Genomic DNA, 22,527 nt, shown 5'->3' with positions numbered 1-22,527 from the left:
CTCCTTAGTTCTTGCTGGGCAAATGCCCTGTCCCCAAGGCACTGATCCAGACCCTCTCCCTGCTCCATTTTTTCCTCCTATATTTACCCCTGACTCCTGTTGTATTTGTCCAAGATACTTAGGCTTTTATATTTTTTCTCTGCTCACTTTGCTGTATCTTTGCCAAATAGCCTGAGTTTTAGGGCTAGAAGGGGCCACCTGGTCTGCCTTCCCGTTTCAGGAAGCAGTCTCCCCCCCCCCCCCACCTGACCTCGCCCTGTACCAGCAGGTCAAAGGTTGGTTCTACATCTCTAGCCTGGTGTTCACCACCAGCGGGGGTCATCAACCGCCCCCCCCACACCCTATTTTCATAGTTTGAAAATCAGACCAGGTTTTGTGCATTTTTTGAGATTCATAAAACTTGTTTTCAAGATTGAATTATCTTATTTAGAGTTATTGTGGAAAGCAGGAGATGTCCTTGCTCGTGAAGAATTGGAGACATTGGAAATCAGAACTGCAGGCCCAAGTGGCCAGCAGATCACATGGCGTGGTAATGAAGTCACCCAGGTGAGAAATATCAGCCCTTGAATTTCCAGCCCATCATTAGTCATAGATGCTCACTGCCTTCCGGAAACCCGGAGCCACACTTCCAAATGCCTATCTGGGACTTGACTAGAGTCATCCAGGACACACTAGAATGAGGCTTCTTTTAAATGTCAAGATGCTATGAAACGATTCAAGCCCAATCTTGAACCTTCAACTTGGGAGGTAGGCTGTTTCCAGCCCCGTTCTGGTTTTTACATGAATCACAGAATTTTGAACCCAAAGTGTCCTGAGAGATTCATCTTATTCAAGTTCCTCATGTCACAGATGTGAAGACAAAGACAGAGAAGGGCAGAGGCTTTGCCCATGTCGGCAGGAATTGGTGGTGGGCTGGGGACTGGAATGTGTGTATCCCGACCCTCAGCTCAGGATGTGGATCCCAAATGGCCTCTTGGTTCTGGGGTTACATTTGTAAAAGAGAAGACGGTGTTTTGTTTTTTGTGGGGTTTTTTTGGTGAGGAAGATTCACCCTGAGCTAACATTGGTTGCCAGTCTTCCTCTATTTTGTATGTGGGACGCCTCCATAGCAAAGCTTGATGAGCAGTATGTAGATTCGTGCCCGGGATCCAAACCTGAGAACCCTGGGCCGCTAAAGCCGAGTGTGCGAACTCAACCACTATGCCACCAGGCCAGCCCCTAGAGGGTGTGTTTTGTTCTGTAGTTTGGGGGGGAGGGTGAGTCTTGTTCTGATTTATTAGATGGAAGATTGCATAATTGCTTTATAGTATTCATTTATTAGGTACAAATATTTATCTAGGGCTCACCATGTGGATGGAACGGAATCATTGCAGGAGAATATTGTCTAATATCCCTAGAGAGACTATTGTCCAATATTCCCAAATCCGGCTGACTTTAAGCTGTCATCAAGATTACCTGATTAAAAAATATAGATCCTGAATCCCCATCTTCCCACTCCCTGTGGTTCAGTAGGTGTGGGGTGGGGCCTGGGCATCTTTATATTTAAATAGTTTCCCAGGTGATTCTGATGACCTGCCAGGTTTGGGTTCCATGGGCTCCTTTACCCCCTTCACTTAGACTATCAGACAAGGTGAGTGGATCTCCCAAGGTGACACACACTCTACAGGTGAGGAAACTGAGTCTCACACAGATTCAGTGGGTTTTCCCAGGTCGCAGAGCTAGTTAGGAACGAGTGGGTTTAATGCAGCTGCTTGTCTGCAGCTGCGGCTTCCTGCAGAGTGCCTGGAGCAGAGTCATCTGCAGCCCCGGGGCTCCTGGCCTCCACTGTTGTGTGCTGCAGGGGGACAAGGCAGCAGCAGGAGTTACGCTGTTGACTTCAGGTGAGAATAGGGTCTTCTCAGGACCCTGCAGTTGCAAAGCCTCTGCTGGTGACTGTGGGGATATTTTGTCGACAGAGAGCCGGGAAAAGCAAGGTTTTAGCCTTCATATGTGTTTTGATGAATTTGTACAGAGTTTTAGTGGGAGAATTGGGCCCACTGGAATGTAATAACTGAATAAATCTTTGGAATGATAATGATTTAATCCGAGAACTTTTATTAAACGCTCGCTATGTGCTAGGTGAGAAAGATCTGGGATTGTGCTATTCACTTGGATGTTGAAAGGATCACAAACACCATCAGGATTTTGATATGGACCACCCCATTGTGTCAAAGCCCTGGGAAACCACAGTGAGAAATAGTATCTTCTAGAGCCCCACCTGACTTTTTAGATTAATAAAGCACACAGGGTTGCTAAGTTTCCCTCTGGCTACAGAATCATCACTGCTAGCATTGTATTTGCGCTCGCTATATACTAGGCACCTTCATGGGTTAATTTCATCCTTCAAGGTGGGTATTATTACCCCAGATTTATATTTGAGACTGAACTAGTTAAGGGATTGACCAAGGCCACCGAGATGGAAAGTGTTACAGCCGAGATTCAGATGCAGGTGTGCCTGACACTAAATGCACAGAGGGAGAGGAGCCTCTTTGCACCTGCTTGCCTTTATCTAAAGGTGACAGGCATGTCTCTCTGGACACTACCTTTATTGAAGGCAGGCAATGGACGCTGCATTCGGTTTTATATTCCTTCCTGCACTGGACACAGTTCTTCACACATTGTAAATAAGCTGTTTACTGAATAGAGAAATAACGCAGGAGGCATGCCTCCACGCATAGAATCTGTAGCATTTAGTTGTTTACACATGAAGCTACATCAAAATAAGAATAAACTGCTGAGAAAATAAGGTGGATTAAACACGAAAGAGTAATAATTGAAATTAATCTTTCACTTGCTGTTCCCTGAAAAAAATCAAAAAGAAAATCTGATTGATACAGTGGAGGACACTACGCGCAAAAAACCCAACTCTATCTTTTTTTGTAATATTATCAATGATTCTTTCTGAAGCTTTTGCTGCCTTTTCAAAGAAACAAGAGGCTTGATTCCTTTAATTTCAGAAGCATGTAGGTCCATTTGTAATAATAAAAAGATTTTTTCAAAATTAATTACATGAACATAATTTCATTTGTAGGATTGACTTTGATATCACAGATCTATTGAAGGAACGGCGAGAAACTCTGAAAAGCTGGATGATGGTAACCATGGCAGCGGGGGGGCGGGGGGGGCGGGGACTTCTTTCTGTACACCCTGGGAAGAGCGGCCAGAACGCTCTGAGGAAGTTTGGCCTGGTAGCCACGCCATAGATCGCGATGCATGCCGGGGCTTGGCAATATGGCGTCCTCCTTGATGTGCTGATGAGAGGAGTTTCACTGTAGCTTCAAACCAGAGGGCAAAACTCCCCAAATCAAATAAGCCCACATTACCCGTGCTTTTCGCCGCTCCGTGTCGCCCGTTTTTCAGGACTCGTTCTCGGGTAGGAGAGAGTCAGGAGGCCGAAGGCCAGGACCGGCCAGGTCGCGCGGACCCGGGGCTGAGGAACCGGCTGCGGGCGAGCACGATGGGCCAGTCCTGGCTCTGGTTGCAGCAGCTCCGGCGAGTGCGGGACCCGCAGGGCTGAGAGTGGCTAGAGGAGACCCGAGGTGCTGTGAACCCCCTCCCCTCGGGCGGAGACTTCAGTGCAGTCGGCGAACCGGCACCAAGAGTGGGCGGCCTGCCTGTCCTCGGATCGGCTGAGGCGTTGGAGGCCGAGAGCAGGGTCATCGTGAGGCCTGAAGTCTCGCACGCCTTTGACAGCTCCGCTCGCAGCCCCTCCGGGGACGTAGAACCTCAGAAGCAGCCAGTGGCTTGGGCTCTGGGGGCGCGTGCGTATGTGCGGAGCTCCTTGGGCTGCCCCATTTCCCACCGGCTTTTCCCACCTGCTCCGACTTCCCGCGCAGAGTTAGAGAGAAGGCTCTCAGACTTTTTCCCTGAGTAAGGGTCTCCGCACACTCTCCTTTCTTTTCTTTTTCTACTCCCCTGTTTTCTTGTTTCGTATTTCACCAGTTCTAGCACACACTAGTTTTTAAGGCTGGAGGTTCTCGAGCGCTTGCTGCCAAGGACTCCCCCACCCCCTCCCCCCCTGATGGAGTCCGAGATGCTGCAGTCACCTCTTCTGGGACTCCGGGAGGAAGATGAGGCCGACCTTACAGACTGGAACCTGCCTTTGGCTTTTATGAAAAAGAGGCACTGTGAGAAAATTGAAGGCTCCAAATCCTTAGCTCAGAGCTGGAGGATGAAGGATCGGGTAAGTGGATTCCAACTGCGCCCCTTGGACCTCGGTAGTTTTTTCGGCGAAGAGAGTTCAGAGCCAGGAGAGTGTCCTTGGGAAAGCGGCGATTATTTTTTCCCAGCCACATGTTGCAAGTCAACTAAAAAGCACAAACCGTTTCAGACTCCAGTTTTTGGTTGTAAATGGAAAAGACTGTCTTGGTTAGTAATTATTCACTGGATAGTGTTAATTCCATTCAAACGGAGTTCTAATTCAGATAATAAAAGTTAAGCAAGTTAGAAAATACAGCATTGCAAGTATTGACTTCTGTTAACACGTAAAGACAGCTTAGGATGTAATACTTGTGCCCACGTGGTTAGTCTACTTAGTGATTAGTTTCCTTTTTTTGTCCAGGCTAGGTGAAGTGCAGAAGTCTCATATAGCACCCTAGGAAACAAGATTACTGGCAGATGTTCAGCTAGCAACAAATTAATGCAAAGTTATTTTAAAGTAACAATGAACTTTATCATAGCCTTCTAAACAATTTGTCTTGAATCCAGACTTTCCTCCTTTTATGTGGTGGTATGTTGCTGTAACTTGGAGACAGAATTTCTCCAATTTCTCGCTACAGTAATGGAGTGAGAGTAAAATGGGTTGGAATTTGAGTCCAGGTTTTAGGGGGTCCCCCTGGTGTGGGAGTGTGGACAGTGACTCACAAACAGCCAGCGGGAAAGAGAGCAGCCAGTTTTGTTGAATCTGCCCTTAATCAACTACCATCCATTTCCTGGTCTCCAAAAGAGGGAGACTGTCTCATCTCTGTGCATTTATAATTTGTCTTTTTATGATTTATTTTCTCCTTCAAGACTGCCTTTATTTTTAACATTTTAGTGGTATCAGAGGAGTGGTTGGTGTTATAGTACAGTGTGATTGCTCTGGGCCTATGTTTATGTAAGATTATTTAGTGTATGTTGTTGGACATATAGAAGATTACCCTTATGGTAATTCTAGTTAGTTACTAGTAACCAGTGCTTCAGTTATTGATTTGGCTTACTTTTAAAAGGTTAGGAAAATTTGTTTCATCCGAAAATAGTTTAAAAAGAGATGATCATTGGAAGAGATTGTATAAGGTCTGTCGTATGGACATTTTTAGTACGAATTGTATAGTTCAAAGCTTTTGTGGTTGCTATGCATATATGAAGAGAAATTTATTTTAAAGTAGTTGTCTAATCATTGCTTTTCATTCTATCTGGAGGGCATTTTTATTTTTCTTTTGAAATGTGATTCCCTCTGCTATCCTAAACCCATGCTCAAACTGTTCAAAACTGATTAATGGATATATTTTTGACCTTTTAATTAAAACGTTAATTTGTGAGTGATCAGCAGTCCCTACTAAGCTCTTCATAGATTATTAAGAGAAACAAAAGTTCCATGAGTCTGAGTAATTACTGAGATTGCTACTTAGCAAAGAGCTAAAGGTGAAAGTTGCTGTATATGACCTTTGCAAATTGTTTAATGAAGAAGAAAATCAGCAGCTAACGGTTTTAGTTAAGTTTTTGAGAGCATGGCATCTTAACAGTCTTTGGAGTTTCTTTCCCCTGGTTAGACCCTGGGGGGGACCTTTTCAGTACACCTGACTGGGACGAAGGTTGCAAATTCCAACGATGCTAAGAGTTGGAAGGTAGCATGAATGAATGAACCAGGCCAGATAGAAGAAGAATAATGGCACAGGTTCCAAGCCAATGTTTGGTTTGTGTCTGATTTTCTGGAGGGTGGGAACAGTGGGGCTCTGAAGAGCACATGCTGAAGCAGCTAAAGGGGCAGCTGGGCGTCGGCCAGATCTTGCTCCCTTACTCTCTCTTTTTCTTTGAGAAGCCAGAAAACTTTTTTTTTTTAATGTGAAGTCTTTCAATTTTAAAATATTGGCACTAATTTAGATATTACAAAACACAAAGTAGTCCAACACCGCAGGCCAAACAAACCCTATTTGTAGGGTTGGTTCTGGCCAGCGGGTTACCCATGTGTGACTTCTGCTCTGTTATGGCAACTCAGGCAGCCACTCTGGCTTCCAGGCCAGACTGTCCCCCTGTGCTGGAGGTGGCCTCCAGCAATCTGATGGAGTAGCGTCATTGTAAAGCAACATGTGTGGGCTCAGTTGTCCTGTACTAGGACCTACACAGACCGCTTTTCCTGGGGGGCCGTTGACTGCCTTAAATGCAGACTCAATCTGCTCCTTCCTGCAATTGATGCGTAGTTCCATGTACTTTTATTTTGTGTATATTTTAGTGGTTCCCTACTGGTGTCCTGTTTGGTGGAATTGTTAAGGATTCCTAAAATTGCCATCTTTACTAAAGTTTACTGACAACTCCAAAATGTTTTCTGCTGCTCAACATTTGGCATCCTTAGAGACCTACAGCATGTGCCCACTCTCATTTGGGATTCCCACAGTTTTTCAACCAGTCCTGGTTTTCAGATGCCACTCTTTTTGCATTTTAATTGCTAAGTTACTGTTAATTTAATACTGTTATTATCAAATTAGTCTGCGGCTTAGTTAATTCGTCTGTGTGTAGGGAATGATGTGCATATGCATCAGTAGCATTTTTGTCTTGTAATGTTGAATCATTCATAGACCTATGGCTGAAATAGATGAGTATATGTCTCCCCCATTTGTGTTTTATTGCGATACTTTATAGTTATCACAGAGTTCATTCCCCCCCCCCCCGCCCCCCCGGAAAGTGGGCATGTGGGGATGATTGGTCTCAGGTGGATCTTTTGCCTTGCATGTGTGGGATGGAATCAGGGAAGTTTGAGAGCTGTTTCTTTGAAAGAAAACCATCTACAGACACGCTATACCTACATGTGTTTAGATGTAGCTATAAAACGATGAAGCCATTTCCCAAACCAGTCTCTAGACTGAGTTGCCTTGCTTTGTAAGCTATACTTTGAATAAGCCATGGAGGAAGCCAAGTAGATACATTAAACTAATATATGGACCCAAAAAGGGTAAATAGTAATACTTTACAATCCAGCGTTGCTCCCTCTGGATTCCTCACCTTGCACCCTCTCGCAGTCTGCTCCAGTTAGGCTCCCTTCCACCGCTCTGAAATCACCCCCAACACGGCCATCATGTGTTGCTAAATCTAAAGGTCACTTCTCTGTCCTTATCTTATTCGACCTCTCGCAGCATTCCACAGTGGACCACTCCCTCCTTCATGAAACTCTTTCCTCACTTGCTTCTGTGTCTTCCCAGAACTCCAGTTCTTCCTCTGAGGCCTCTAATTGCTCCTCTTCAGACTCCTTTGCTGTTTGACGGCTGAGTGTGGAGTGCCCCAGAACTTGATCTCAGACCCCTTTCTCTTTTCTATGTATGCCCCTTGATGGCTGATTTCATCTAGGCTCGTGATTTTAAATGCCAGGTACATGTCAGTGACTCTCAAATCCCCAGTCTTGGTTCTGCCCTGCCCCTGGAGCTCCAGTCTCATACCTAATTGCCTGCGTTTTCTCCATCACAACACGCAGCCACCACCACCTGCTCAGTTGTTCAGGATATAAATCTGAGATTTATCCTTAATTCTTTCCTCTTCCTCTCCTCACTGCCTTGTCCAGTTCATCAGTAGAGCCTGTCAGCTTTCCCTTACCTCATCTGTGTCCGCCGCTGCAAGCCCAGTCCAGGCAGCTTTCCCTTACCTCATCTGTGTCCGCCGCTGCAAGCCCAGTCCAGGCAGCTGCCATCTTTTGTCTGGACAACTACAGTTGCTTCCTGACTGGTCTCCCTGCATCCACTCTTACCCCACAATTAATTCTGCACGTAGTGGCCAGAGGGATCTTTTAAAGATGTACATCAGATTCTGTTACTTCCTTACTGGGCCTCTGCTCTGGCTTCCCGAGTGCTTGGAATAGAATGCAAATTCCTCCCCCCAGCTCACAGAGCTTCTTGGTCTGACCCTGCCTGCCTTTTCTACTTCTTGGATGGAAAGGCCTGGAGTGCTCTTCCCCATGGTCTTTGCGCACCTGGCTCCTTCTTGTCCTTCACACTCAGCCACTCGGTCACTTTCTCAGAGAGACCTTCCCTGGTCACCCCATCTAAAGCAGCTCCCCTGTCACTCATGATCACTCTTTATCTCTCTGGTATTTTTCTTTATTTTCATACCTCCAGAACTAAGGTTTTTTATCACAAAGCAAGGACTTTGTTTATACCAGTACAGAGGACAGTGCTTGGCACATAGTGGGGATTCAGTGAAAATGTACTGATGAAAAAATGAATAGTTTACAAAAGCCCCCACCTGGATTATGTCTCTTAAGCCTCTGTAGCACCATAAGTTAGAGATCCTTATTTCCATGTGATTAATGAGGAAATTGAGGCTTTAATTAAATGGCTTGCCTATGGTGCCATAAGTTACATGACTAACAATGAGAGGAAGTGGAACTTGAGAAACAAAGGCTAGTTAAAAACAAACAAAACTGTGTAACAGTGTCTTTTTTTCTTTTTAAAGATTTTATTTATTTATTTATTTATTTTTCCTTTTTCTCCCCAAAGCCCCCTGATACATAGTGGTGTATTTTTAGTTGTGGGTCCTTCTAGTTGTGGCATGTGGGATGCTGCCTCAGCATGGCTTGATGAGTGGTGCCATGTCTGTGCCCAGGATCCGAACCGGTGAACCCCTGGCCCGCTGAAGCGCAGCACATGAACTTAACCACTCGGCCACCGGACCAGCCCCTATCACAATGTCTTGACTGAAAACTGCATATTGAGAAGCCATAGAGTCTAAAACAATGTATGGGGAGGTGACTCGGGTGGTGGCGGGGCTACAAAACCAGACAGAGAACAGCGCTGGTGGTGCAGCCTGGCTGTTCTCACAGCGTGTGCAAGGTCTCTGGGGTTACCCCGATACTTTCAGGGGTCCACGAGGTCAGTGCTGTCTGTATAACAATAGAAGCCATCGTTGGTCTTTCCACTGTATTGAGATCTGCCCTGATGGTGCAAAAGCTACAGTGGGTAAAACTGCTGGTGCCTGAACACAAATCAAGATGGTGCCGCCGAAGTGTGCTCGTACTTAGTGTTTTCTTCATTGCCTGCACTTGCAGTAAAAAAATTCCAATTTCACTTGAGAATGCCCTTGATAAGGCAGTAAGAATCATTAGTTTTGCTAAACGCTAGCTCTTTAGCACACGCCTTTGCAATAGCTTGCCCGATGACTGTGCGCAGTGACCCTCTGCTGCGGGCGTGGTTGTCTTAGGAAGAGCACGTGTGGGCTGCAGTCTGAGTGAGCTGCTGCTTTTCATGGAACACAAGCTGGACCAGAAAGGAGGCTGACAGGCCAGCTCTGGGCACTCGGAGGCTTGGGTATTTGGCAGACATTTTGTCGAAAATGAACGAAGTGAGCTATCACTTCAAGGAAAACAACTCACAGTATTTGTTGCCAGTGATAAAATTTGAGCTTTCAGTGAAGATTAGAATTTTGGAAAACCTGTATCTGCCACTGTGAGCTTCCCAGCTTCCCAGTAGTCGCAGACTTTTCTGATGAGCTAATGGTGATATTAATGACTCTGATTTTTTTTTTTGATACGCAGAATGAAACATGTCCACGTTTGGAACATCTGTGTAATTCAGTCAACCAGTATTTCCAAATGACCAATCCGTGATATTACGAAATCATCCATGGGCAAAAGATCCATTCAGAGTTTGAACATAATAGGGTACAAAAAGTTCATTGTTATGGTTTCAGATAGGTGAGATATTCCATTTTATATTCTATTCAGATAGATTGCAGCAAACCTTTAAGAAACTACCGTTTACTGAGTTTTGCCATCACATCAAAGAAGATTCTCAATTATTGGACTTTCTGATACTTCTACCCTGTCCAACTATCTGTCTTTGTGAGGCCACGTTTTCCTCATCTACTTCAATCAAACAACACATCACAACAGATTGAATGCAGAATATGAGAGGCCATCTGTCTTCTATTAAGGCAGACATTAAAGAGATTTGTAAAAAAGTGTCACTTGTCTGAGAATTTTTTGAAAATTTAGTTATTTTTCATAGAAATATTTATTTGAATATGTAATGAGTTTATAGTTTTTGAATGAATTAATAACAAAATATGTTACTTTTTTTGTTTTAACTTCTAATATGGAAAATATTGATAAATGTAACTCATAAAAAAGCTCTTTGGGAGTCTTTCACTAATCTTTAAGAGTGTAAAGGGGTCCTGTTATCAAGAGTTTGAAACTTGTTAGTGTAGTTAAAAGAAAGTGGGCATCAAACTTAAATTAGGAAGAAGGGCTTGAGGATGCCAGGTGGTTGGCGAAAAATATCAAGCAGTGACTTGAGCAGAAATTAGGTGACAGACCTCACAGGGATCTGTTACGCTCTTTCCATTCTCTGAGCTTGTGCTGGGGAAGAGCCTATGTGATTGTGAAGGCAGCCGCCTTCCGTGTAGCTATAAAACCATCAGTAGGGCCTCCTGTTGCCTCAGACTTAGAGTGTGTTTCCTGTGAGTGGAGGAAATTGATCCATTACAGCCAGAACTTTACTTCGGTTCAGCAGAGGTTTATTGCTCACTTATAGTGTGCCGTGCTCTCTAGGACTCTAGTAGGACAGACAGACAGGTCAACACCTAATTATAGTACACTGATATATGTGTGTTTACAGGTGAGAAGGATGATTATCGGGAAAACCTTGAATTTATATTAAATAAGTAAATCATTTGCATTGAACTGCATTTATGAAACATATGAATCAGTCACACTGACCCAGTGTTAAACTCTCAGCAACTTATGACTGTCAATGTGGACGGTGATGGGGAGCGGCTCAAGGATTTAAGCAGGGGAGCGTCATACAGAGATTTGTGTTGTGAAAGATCTTTTTGACCATGGGTGGAGTGGAGGGTTTGGAGCCAGTGAGAATGGAGGTGGGAACACCCACTGGAGAGGGGAGTTGTAATCCAGGTGAGAAACCACGAGAGCCAAAACCAGGTGACTGCAGGAGGGGTGGAGAACAGGGCGTGGACTCTGCTGATATTGAGGGTGGAATCAGTGGAGTCTGGGTCCTTGTGGGGATTAAAGAGTGGGCGGAGAGTGTGAACAGAGCATGAGTGTTGGCTAGAATGGTCTCTCTGCACTGGAAGCGAAAGAACTTTCTGTTGGCATTTGTCATGTGAGGCTCAGGAGCCACAAAGGGACCGTCTACGTAGATTTTTTTTTTAACCTGCTTTAAAAAATGTGCCGTGTTCCATTTTGAACAACGTGCTGTGGAAGAGTCCTGAAATGGATAAGAACATTTCCTCCTCATTATCACCTTGTAGAATTCTAAAGCTAGAGTTTTAACAAGATAGCATGTGGATTATATATAGAGGATGTCCTCCAGGTTTCTGACTTCATCCTCCTTTTATTCAGAAGACGTTACACAAGTACTTTGGGTATCTACCATACTTGTTTGAGTGAGGCGGACGTTGGACACCATTGTCTTTTTGTAAGTTAAATATATAGAAAATGCCATTCCCGTAAATATTTGGTGTGATAAGTTAATGCTTTAGTCTGCATTAGTTTAATCTTTAATGTTCTTGAACCTTAAACTTGACCAGTAGGTGCCACTGCAGAGAATGTCGTGCCTTCGGAGGTGGAAGAGGACACAAGCATTGATAGCGAGTTTTACCTTCACCAGGCTGCAGCAGTATGCGTCTCAGATCTGCCTTTTGTTCTTGACTAGTACTGTTTTGTATTTTTTAGTTTTGATATAATTTCACACTTACAGAAAAATTGTAAGAATAGTATGGTGAGTTCCCACGTATCCTTTACCGGGATTCACCGGTTGTTTATGTCTTGTCTCATTTGCTTTATTGCTCTTATTTATAAACGTAAATATGTACTTATTTCCCTGAACTATTGAAGAGCAAGTTGGAGACACTGTGCCCCTTTATGCCTTAATGTGTGTATCTCCTAAGAACAAGGACATTCTCTTACATAACCACAGACAGTTGTAAAAATCAGGACGTTTGTCATTGATATATTACTATTATTAATCCACAGTGCACATTAAAATGTTACTATTTGTCCCAAAAGTGCTCCTTTATTAGCAATTTCTGGCCCTCCTCCTCATCCAGGATCACTCATTGCATTTACTGGTTTGGCTGTGTAGCCTCCTTTAATCTAAAGGAGTTTCTTAGCCTTTCTTAGAATTTCTTGACCTTGACATGTTTTGTATTGTGGTAGAATATTTGTAATATAAAATGTACCATTTTAACCATTTTTTAGTGTACACTTCAGTGGCATTCAGTCCATTCACATTGTTGTGCAGCCATCCGTTCCCAGAACTTTTTCATCTTCCCAGCCTGAAGCTCCGCACCCATTACCCAACTCCCCCCCTGCGGCCCCTGGTGGCCTCCAGTCTACTTTTGTCTCTGAATTTGCTGACCTGGACATTTTTAAAGAATACAGGGCAGTTGTTTTGTAGAATGTCCTCAAGTTGGGTGTGTCTGTGTTTCCTCACACACAGATTCAGGTTCTGCCTTTTGGGTGGGAATACTGTTGAAGTGATGTGCTTTATTCAGAGCATCATGTCAGAATACGGTATGATGTTGTTTCGTCCTGATATTGTTACCCTTGATCAATTACTGTCATTATTTATTTTCTTTCTTGGTAGAGGGACTCTTCAAGTTGCCACCTTTGCCCTTTGATGTGCCAGGTTTTGAACTCTTCTTTACTTGATGCTCCAGGCTCATCTAGTATTTTCCCTGCCTCAGCCTTTTCTCCAAGGATCCCCGGTTCCTTTTAGTGGAGAATGGAATTTAGAAGCCAAATCTGGGCATTGGGTTTGCTTATTGCTGCTGGGGTGCCATTGTTTGTGGGCCCCCTTGGCAGGAGAGCTAGGGTGGAGACGTCTGTGTCTGCCTGTATTTATTTCTCTGTTTATTGCTGTGCATTGAAAACCATGAATGCACAGAGCTTTCCTCAGTGCTGGTGGTTGCCACAGGGCACATTCTCCTTTTTCCTCCTTTTTGGGTTTGTCACTTCCTTCCCAACAGTGAGAAGCTGGCTCCATTGTCCTCCTTTAGTCATTTTCTCAAGCCTGGAATGCACGGAGGGGAGTTTCTGAATTGCTAACCCGTAGAACTTGGGGAAGTAAACCTACTGAGAGGTTGATACTTAACTTACATTGTTGTTTGAGGCAAACTTTACTAGAGTGAAATGCACAAATCTCCCTATTAGTGTATGCTATCTAAAAGTAAGTTTCACGGTTTCTCAATGTTTTATGGGGAAATAATGGTTCTTATGAGCATTTAGTACCATTAACGTATATGACACTGAGCCTGGGATTTTGTGGGATATAAGGAGACATAAGACACAGACGGGGCCCTTGAGGAATTTATATTCTTTAGAGAAAAACGACATCCTATACAAAGTTCAGTAAAAGCACAATGCAGTAATTATGTGTCTGCACTTGAGTAACAAGGTAGTGATGTAAGGAATTCTGCTTGCTGGGACATTTCTTTGGTGTCTGCATGCCCGAGGCATTTGACCAAACTCTGTGCTGGGTGCACCTTTTAGGTGGTCCCTGATGGATAAGGTCAAGTAGTGGGGGCACAAGGAGGAGAAAGAGTAGTTAAGTCAGAAACAACTGCTTTATAGAGTTCAGTAATTTAGCTAATATTTGTTGAGTGCGTCTATGTGCCGGGCACCATGCTAAGTGTGAATGACTCCTGCTTTTAAGGCGTTGACCAGTTTATTGGGGAAGATGGGATGACTCAACGCGGGAGGCATGGTGTTGGGGTGGTGGTGGCTGCGTACAGAGCGAGGAGATGGCCTCCTGGAGATGAGCACTCAGAGCCAGTACCTGAAAGAGAATAGACATTAGCTGGCAAAGAAGATGAGGCTTGGAGGGCCGGCCGAGAGTAGGGTGTGCAGAGGTGGGGAGCGGGGAGAGCATGGTCTTGGGGGAAAGCCCTCCTTCCTCCCCAGGGCAGCACTCCAGCCACTGTGTAGCTCCACCAGCTTTATTGGCCTCAGCACTGCCACCACCCTCACACCAGGCTCTGCATTTGTGTTGTCTCCCCGACTGGAACAGGGACTTCGTGTTGTTCACTGCTGCGCCCCCAACTTCTCACAGAGGGACTGTGCTCAGTAGATATTTGTCGAGAAATGGATGGAGCAGAGAATGTGCGAAGAGAGCTCCGTGAGGATGGAAAGGTGAACAGGGCAGGTCCTGACAAGCTTTAGAAGGCCCTGGGAGTTTGGATTTTGTCTTAAGGACAGTTAAGAAAGGTTTTAAAGCGCGGTGGTGACATGATCAGGATTACATTTTAGAAAGATCCCTGTGGCTGCTGAGTGGAGAGAGAGAGGGTGTGTGTGTGGATGTGTTGCGTGAGTAGTTATGTGTGTGTGTGAGAGAGAGGGAGGGGTGGTGGTCAGGGCTGTCCCGAGGGTGGGGAGGTGGGAGCCGAGGAAGAGTTAGCCGCAGCTTGAGCTCTGGTGGTGCCAGTGAGACGTGGCAGCCCTGAGAGCTCCCTGGAAGGAGGATTGACTGCACTTGGTCATTGGTTGGGTGCAGGAGGTGGCAGAATAACTTGCAGGCTCCTGGCTGAATGTAGGAGAGAGAGGAACAAGCTGCAGCGGGCATTCGGGAAGGGAAAAAGCTCGGATCTGGCTTTGGGAATTGGAGAAAGTTTTCCTTAAGGAATATTTCAGTGGGAAACGTTGGCCGTGTTGCTTAAAATGGTTCCCAAGTTCCCTGTCCCCTGGTGTCTGGTCTTCTTTCCTCCCTGCCCTGGGGTGTTGGTGATGAGCTGTGGATAGTGAGTATCGTTCAGTTTGGTGTTTTCTTGGATAACTACTTCTTTTATCCTTAAAGGTTGATCAGATAAGCAGTTTAAAGATATACCAAAATAAAAGTACTGTCAAAATGTTAAATCAAAACTTCCTTTTTCTGTGTTCCTCTGAACAAGTTTAGAGGCCTGGCCTCGGTCCAGATTTGGTTTCTGCAGAGGCGAAATCATTGCACAGATACAAGGTGTCTCTGTTTCTTTGCTACAGTGGATGTCCTGAATACCTGGCACGTTGGTGCTTGTCATCTTGCTGAGTAGCTGACCGTGATGCGCCAGAGGAGACTGAGTTGTTTCTGGTCCATGGCTGGCCTGGCTAGTGGGTCATGGGGCCTGGGTTAGACCTGTAATCTGGCTTCGGGGCCTGGCTCCAAGACTGATCCTCAGTCTTTGACTTCGTACACACAGCTCTCCTCCTGAAAACGTGTTTTGACTTGGTCAGTGGGCATGAGTATTTTCCCTGAAGAGTTTTGTTCTTTAAATAAAACTTTATACTGAAAATGGTCTTACTACTTGAAAAATATTTTAACATTTTTTATTGGCATAAATGAATTCCTTGAAAACTTGTTTTCCTTCAGATTGTAAAAATAGCACATCATTGTAAAATATTTAGGAAATATGGAAAATCACAACAATGAAAATAAAAATTATATGAAGCCCTGCTATGCCACTGTTAATATTTTGGTGTATTTTCCACTTCTCCATGCATACAACCAGGATTATAGTGTATGTGTTGTTAAGGGTTATTTTGAATTATCTACTTTTGATATCCTTGCCCTTGTGAGATCTGAAGCATGATGATAAAATAAACCCTCGAAAACCCCACCACACTCAAGATGTAGCTGAGCATCAATGCCAGCCCGGCTGCTGGCTCTTAACATTTTCCCTGCCTCTGAGAAAGTAAGAGCAGGGCTCACTTAGCCTTAAGTCGTACTGGCTGTGTGCCAGGCATGGTCCAGGCTTTGCATCTTGACAATCCTGTTAATTCCTGAACATCCCTGTTCACAGCTGTTATACCCATTTTACAACGGAGGAGACTGAAGCAAGAGAGCTTAGATATTTTGCCAGTCACACAGCTAGCGAGCAGTGGAGCCCAGATTTGAGCCCTGGCGTCTGTGCCCTTATTATCCCGGGCTGTCCCACGTCTTGGAGAATGTGAGCATTAATGGCGAACCTGGGAGACCACAATTATACTGACTTCTCGGGAGCACTGTCATTTATTTACCTGCTCACTCACTGTTTATTGGCTACTGAGTAGGTGCCTCTGCTGTACCAGCCACTCTGAGGGGATGCACAAGGAGTATGGTCCAGCCCATAACCCTGGGAAGAATTGTAAAATCAACGTGATTGCAGACAGCTGAGGGGATCAGCGAGCGAATCTTGAAACGTTTACCTAGTGGTTCAGGACCGTGTTATCACTCAGTGAAAAGGAGCGGTATAGCCAGTAGCTGTGGGGGATTTTGGAAGAGGAGTCTGGCTGAGGAAGGCTTCTGGAGGAGGTAGGACCTGAGCTGGACACAGAGACGAGAAGGATTTGGCTGGTTGGAAGGTAGAGGGAAGGACCTTCTGGGGAGGTGCGTAGACGGCGTCCAGTTAAAGTGAAAGGAAGGCCTTTTTAGAATACCGTGGGAGATGGTGCTGGTCTCCACCGCCTCCCTCCCAGAGATCAGCGTCTTCAGAGCAGAGGCCAGTCTGAACTAGACCCAACTCTTGTTCTTATTCAAGGCAGAGCTCTAGACTGCCAGGTATTCTACAAATGCGCGTCAGTCTACACAGTGCCCACTTAACCACTGGAGAATGCTGCCTCCTATCCTCCCCACACCTCTGTAACTGAAGGAAAAGGCCAAGCCTTCCGCTGGGCACTCAAAGTGTCACAGTGTGCCACCATTCCCCCGACTCACCAGCGCACAGGTGAGATAGGCAGAAGAACAGACCCTCTGGGAGGTTCACACGCCTGGAGGTTAGAGGTGGGTGGGTGTCAGGGAACTGTGGAGGCAAGAGGGGTTTGCAGCACAGAGCAGGATCTGAGCAAGTGGAGTTGAGAGACCAGCGTGGAGGTGGGGAGGGAAAGGTCTGCCTGGAGTGAGGAGGAAGCCTCTGGTACGAGCAGTGGGAGGCACTTTGAGCCAAATCTTAAAGACCTGAATGGTAGGAGGAGGAAATGGCATTTATTTGGAAAGCAACAAAATCTTTGAAAGTTTTGGAGTAGAGGTGGGGTGTGAAGTGTGAAGTAGTGACATTCTCAGAGAAATGAAGAGAGAATTGTGGGATTTGGTGAATAATTAGGAGGAAGAAAAACTGTGTGGTGGGTTGGTTTTTTTCTTTGAGTGGACTCTTTTTTTTAGGACAGTTTGAGATTTGTAGAAAAATTGAGAAGGTAGATAGAATTCCTGTATACTTTGTGCCCAGTTTCCCCTATCGTTAACATCTTACATTAGGATAACATCTTACGTTAGGATAACATCTTACATGAGTTTGTTACAACTAATGAGTCAATATTCGATACATTATTATCAACTGAAGTCCACACTCTTTCGATTTCCTAAGTTTTTACCTATTATCTTTTTTTTGTTCCAGGACCCCATCCAGGATCGCACATGACATTTAGTCATCCCGTCTCCTCAGGCGCCTCCTGGCTGTGATGGTCTCTCAGACTCTCTTTGTTTCAGATGACCTTGACAGTTCTGGGGAGTGCTGGTCAGGGATTTTGTGGAATGTCTCTGTTGGGATTCATCTGATATTTTTTTCATGATTAGACTGGGGTTTTGGGTTTTTGGGAGGAAGATCACAGAGGGAAAATGCCCTTCTTCTCACATCATGTCAAGGGTTCATGCTGTCAGTGTGACTCATCTCTGTTGATGTGACTTGATCACCTGGCTGAGGTGTGTTTGCCAGGTGTCTCCACTTGTTATCCCCCCACTTCCATCCTGTGCTCTTTGGAAGGAAGTCACTGTGCCCACCCCACACTTAAGGGGTGGGGGTTATGTTCCCATCTCCCCATGGGCAGAATATTTTCATACATTACTTGGAATTTTCCTGTATGGGATTTTTTATCTATTCTCCCCCATTTATTAATCTATTCAATCATTTTTATCAGTATGGACTTGTGGATATTTACTTCATACTTTGGGTTATAATCCAGTGCTACTTTATTTTGTTCCTCGAATTGCTCCATCTCTGGCCATTGGGAGCTCTTTCAGTTGGCTCCTGTGCTGCTTTGACACAGCCCCGTCATTGTGGGGTTTTTGGAACACCTCCTTACTTTCTGGCACTACAGGATGCTCCAGGCTCATCTTGTACATTTCCTGTCTCAGTCCTAGATTCAGCCATTTCTCCAAGGAGCCCTGGTTCCTTTTGTTGGAGAATGGTGTTAGAGAGCAAGATCTGGGTGATAGGTGTGCTCATTGCTACAGGAGAGTCATTTCTTTTAGGTCCTCTCAGGTGACAGAGCAAGGAAATATATATATGTATACTGACCCCTGTGTATATAGACATATCTATAAATGTTTCTATATGTAACCATCTCTGTCCATATTAAGCTAAACATTCTGCATTCATAGTGATATCTTCAAAATCTAATCTATTTTGCTTTTTCTGTTTTTTGTTGTGTTAAATCTGGAACCAAGACATTAGTAATATTAGGTGAACTCAGAGAGGGGCGTGCTTCTGGAGGAAAGCTAGTGAGTTTGGTTTTAGACAGGTTGAGTTTGACCTGAGTACACTGAAATTTGAAGACTTGCATCAAGTTTGGAGAAATAATTTGGAAACTGACTGCATAGGGGTGATGCTAGACGGTAGGAGTTCTTGGAGGGCAAAGAAGGGAGGTTGTCCATCAGGGGAGGGTCAGTCAGAGGTGAGGAGGATGGGGACCACATAGCTTAACAGAGGCCAAGGAAGAGAAAGGCTTTTTTTGGAAGCACTTGACCCACAAAATTTCATAAGTGCTACGCTTGGTGTCTGCCAGTCCATAGCCCCTTCCAGTGAACCTTTTCCCTCTTTTAATCCTTGTCTCTCCGGAAAGGGTAGCCCTTGGTGGACCACAGGGCCCTGCCTTTTCCTGACTGCAGCTGGGTGGACCACAGGGCCCTGCCTTTTCCTGACTGCAGCTGGGTGGACCACGGTTGGATGTCTGGTCCAAGGGCAGCTATTTCCTAAGGCCAGCAGTGTATGGCCTCGTGGGCATGGGAAGATGAGCTGGACCAATCTGGTTCTCTTGTAAGAATTTGCATTGGGATACATCAGTGGCACCAAAGTTAGCTCTGGGTTACAGGGGGTCGTGGCATGCTCTGAGTTAGTTATGGGTAAACATGACCTGTGAGGAAGCAGTTGGTGTAGAGACAAGGTAGGAGATGCAGCATGGAGCTGAGTCATGGTAGCGATGAAGGATGGTGGAGCTGCTCATGCCTGGGTCCTCTTGCTGCCCAGCCCTCATTGTTCCTGCCGTTTCTGAGATTGGGGCCTTGTGCTTTCTTCTGGGTCCCGTGCTAGGTATCTATACAAAGCATAGTTGCTTAGGATCACTTAACTGAGACTCACATTTTTAAGTTTGTTTTTAGTAAATTTCATTGAAGCCTAACAGAAAAGTTCACAACTCAAGTCCACCATGAATTGCCACGAAGTGAACACAGGTGTGACCAGCACCCAAATCAAGAAACAGAAGGTGACGAATGCCGTCAGCCCCATTGAGGTTTCTCTCATGCCTCCCTCCTGTCACTCTCCACTCCTGCTGGGAAGCCACCCTCCTGATGCCTGCAGTTAGACAGCTGGGCTCTTGTTTCTGCTTTCTTTCACTTAGCATTGTCTCCGAGATCCGCTCCTGTTGCTGTCTGTAGCTGTGCCCATTCATTCTCACGGAGTGTAGTGCCGAAATTTATTCTTACACCTGTTGGTGAACATTTGGGTGGTTTCTAATATCTGGACTATTAAAACTGTGCTGCAGCGAACATTCTTTTACACATCTCTTGGGCAACATATATACTGATTTTGGATGTAGAAAGCTAGGAGTGGAATTTGCCGGGTGGTAGAGAATACACATAATTTGCCTCGTAGATACTGCCACATAGGTTTTCAAAGTAGTTGTGTTGATAAACATTTTTGCCAGCATTGTATGAGAGTTCCAGTTCCTCCATGTTCTTGCCGACACCTGGAGTACATGTTGTCTTGAAAGCTTTGCAGAAAGAAAACCTACAGTCCTCACTCACAAGGAGCTAACCTTCTAATGTAGGGGGCGAAGCCTGGACAGATAGTGCCGGAAAGTGTCTGTTACGCAGTAGAGACTTGGTAAATATTTGTGTGTGATGGAGCCAAGGCCATTGGTGACTTTTGAGAGAGATGTCTTGGTTGCACAGGGAATTTAGTAGAAGCTGAATTTCTGGAAAACAGTTGTCAAGAAGGTGAGAGGGGAGCGAAGCAGTGATCACATAGCTGAGGATTTGGGAGGAGAGAAGTGGCCAGTGTTGGGGGCAGCAGCAAATAAGTGTTTGCAAGGCAGAGGAGCCAGCAGCGGGAAGACTGGAAGGCAGTGGAAAGGACAGTGAAGGAAGAGGCCCTGTGGGTGAGGCGCACAGGAGGGCCCAGGGAGGGGACTCAGTGAGTGCAGGAACTATACTGCTCCCATTTTATTGCTTTACAATTTGCAAACATCTTTCCACATGGATTAGTCTGTTGAATCCTGATAACACCCCTAGCGGGCACCTGCTGCAGTTGAGGGCAGTCAACCCTGCGGAATTCACTGGCTGCTAAGGAGGGGAGCCAGGAGTCCAAGACCCTGATCTGACAACTTGGGAGCCTGGGCCTCCACCTTGCTTCTTACCCTGTTCTCAGGGTGGCCTTGGGCGAGATGTCTCATTGGTTTAAAGTCCCTCCTCATGGAGACTTAGAAAATCTTGGTGGATTTTTTCGAAGAATTGAAGAGGCAGCGAGTTTTTATCCAACAGAATGGACTTGGGTGTCAGACTGACCCCAGCTCAAGGTAGTTCCTTGCCTGGCTGTCTGCTCTTGGCTAAATCTTAGTGTTTTTAACCATAAAGTGGGTCTAAGGCTCCCTACCTCGTAATGTGGTGGTGAGGATTTGATGTGAGAATATTGGGAAGCACTGGGCCTGCTTGACGCAGGTCAGTGCTTTGGAGAATGACAGCTGGTTTGTTCTGAGGGGGTAACTTGCACACTTGTGCGTTTCCATCGACATGCTCCTTATTGCACAGCTACTGAGTGCCATTCCACTTTTGTGTGGTAGCTTAAATATTGCAAACGATCGGCTATTTGGAAGAAAAAGGGCAGAAATTGCCCCCATCAAGGCAGCAAGCTGTGGCTGTAGTTGTCATCAGTTGGTAAGGGGCAAAAGCTGTTCACGTGACCACCATCCTAAGGGGCTCCAAATGGGCAGGCTTAGATTTCTTTCTTGTTTTTAACCCTTTACAACGAAGCTGCCCCTTTCCTGCATAGGATGTGAGCTCTCCTGAGATCCATGCTCCACCTGAGTGTGTTTAAGTGAGGTTCTGGTAAATATAGATTTATCAAAAACTAGTCTTTATGATACACTTCCCATAAATCAGTGTTTGTGAACCCCACAGAAAATGAATTGATTCTTGCAAGCTATCCTGGCAAGTATTAGGTTTTCAATAATAGCCCTCATATTTTTTAGACATCAAATCCATTTAATTCAGAAAGAATATTCTCATAAAAACAATTCTGGGAATCCACCGAATCAGAATGGGAAGGAGAGGTCATTGCTGTCCCCTGTTTTCTGGTAGACGTGCTCTGAAGATGAAGTGCTTTATTCCATTTTTATCTGGTCTGTGGGGCAGACTGCTGGGTTTAGCAGTGGCTGCTGTGAGAAGTTCTCTGAACATGTGCCTGCTGCAGAGCCCTTGTTTGCTGCTGGTAACATCCCTGACTCTCACTCTGCTGCCTTTCCCACAGGTGGGCTCACTGGCCTAGCATTGTCCTAGGTCCCGGGAGAAATGAGCCAGGTAGAAAGTCCTTCAGCTCTCCTTGGGCCCTCTTTCTCTTGTAAGGCTACAGGGGCTGACCCAGAAGTTGGGGGCTTGCCACTGACCACTGGACTTTGGAATTGTGCCTGAAGCCACATTTCCTGTGACCTAGATTTGGTTCTTTGTCTCTGGATGCTGATCTTTGGGTTCCTCCTTTATGCTATTCAGTGACTGCCTGCTCTAACAACAAACTAGGTACTTGCTACTGAGTTCCAGAGCTTGAGTTTCCTATATGACTTTGGTTTGCTTCCCAAGTCCTCTGAGTTTCCGTTTTGGGCACCTGACTGACTCTCTTCTTGGATTTACCTGGGTCCTGCCACCGGCTATACCGAGCAGTGACCGCTGAGTGGTGTTGGGCTCCACCTGCTGTGTCTACCTCAGATGCTCTCCAGGTGCCAAGAGTATGCCTGAAGTGGGCTTGGAGATTGCCTGATTCCCTGGGCTCCCCCCGCCCCCCCCAGCCCCGCCCCAACACTCATGTGGTTTCCTGGGTTGGATGTTGACCATGAGTGCCTTCTGCCCTTGCTTATTGTAA

General features: G+C 45.5%; 1 protein-coding gene across 23 annotated transcripts in view; it reads left to right on the top strand.

The window, feature by feature from the left end:
• The first annotated feature begins 3,197 nt into the window (after positions 1-3,197).
• Positions 3,198-22,527, top strand: part of RPTOR (regulatory associated protein of MTOR complex 1) — a 404,605-nt gene continuing 385,275 nt past the window's right edge. For 12 of the 23 annotated variants that reach the window (XR_011523251.1, XM_070561361.1, XM_070561356.1 and 9 more), the window contains exon 1: positions 3,239-4,222. Coding sequence is in view for 17 of the 23 variants with exons in the window: in XM_070561356.1 (XP_070417457.1) it covers positions 4,061-4,222 (162 nt within the window). In the remaining 6 variants the exon portion in view is untranslated. Of the gene's footprint in view, positions 4,223-22,527 lie in introns of all 23 variants that reach the window. The other 11 variants (XR_011523252.1, XM_070561357.1, XM_070561354.1 and 8 more) reach the window with 4 other exon arrangements.

The sequence above is a fragment of the Equus przewalskii genome, chromosome 10, assembly GCF_037783145.1.
Source record: "Equus przewalskii isolate Varuska chromosome 10, EquPr2, whole genome shotgun sequence".
NCBI classification, from domain to species: Eukaryota; Metazoa; Chordata; class Mammalia; order Perissodactyla; family Equidae; genus Equus; species Equus przewalskii.
Note: the sequence above shows the minus strand (reverse complement) of the source record. Positions and strands in the feature narration are given on the sequence as shown.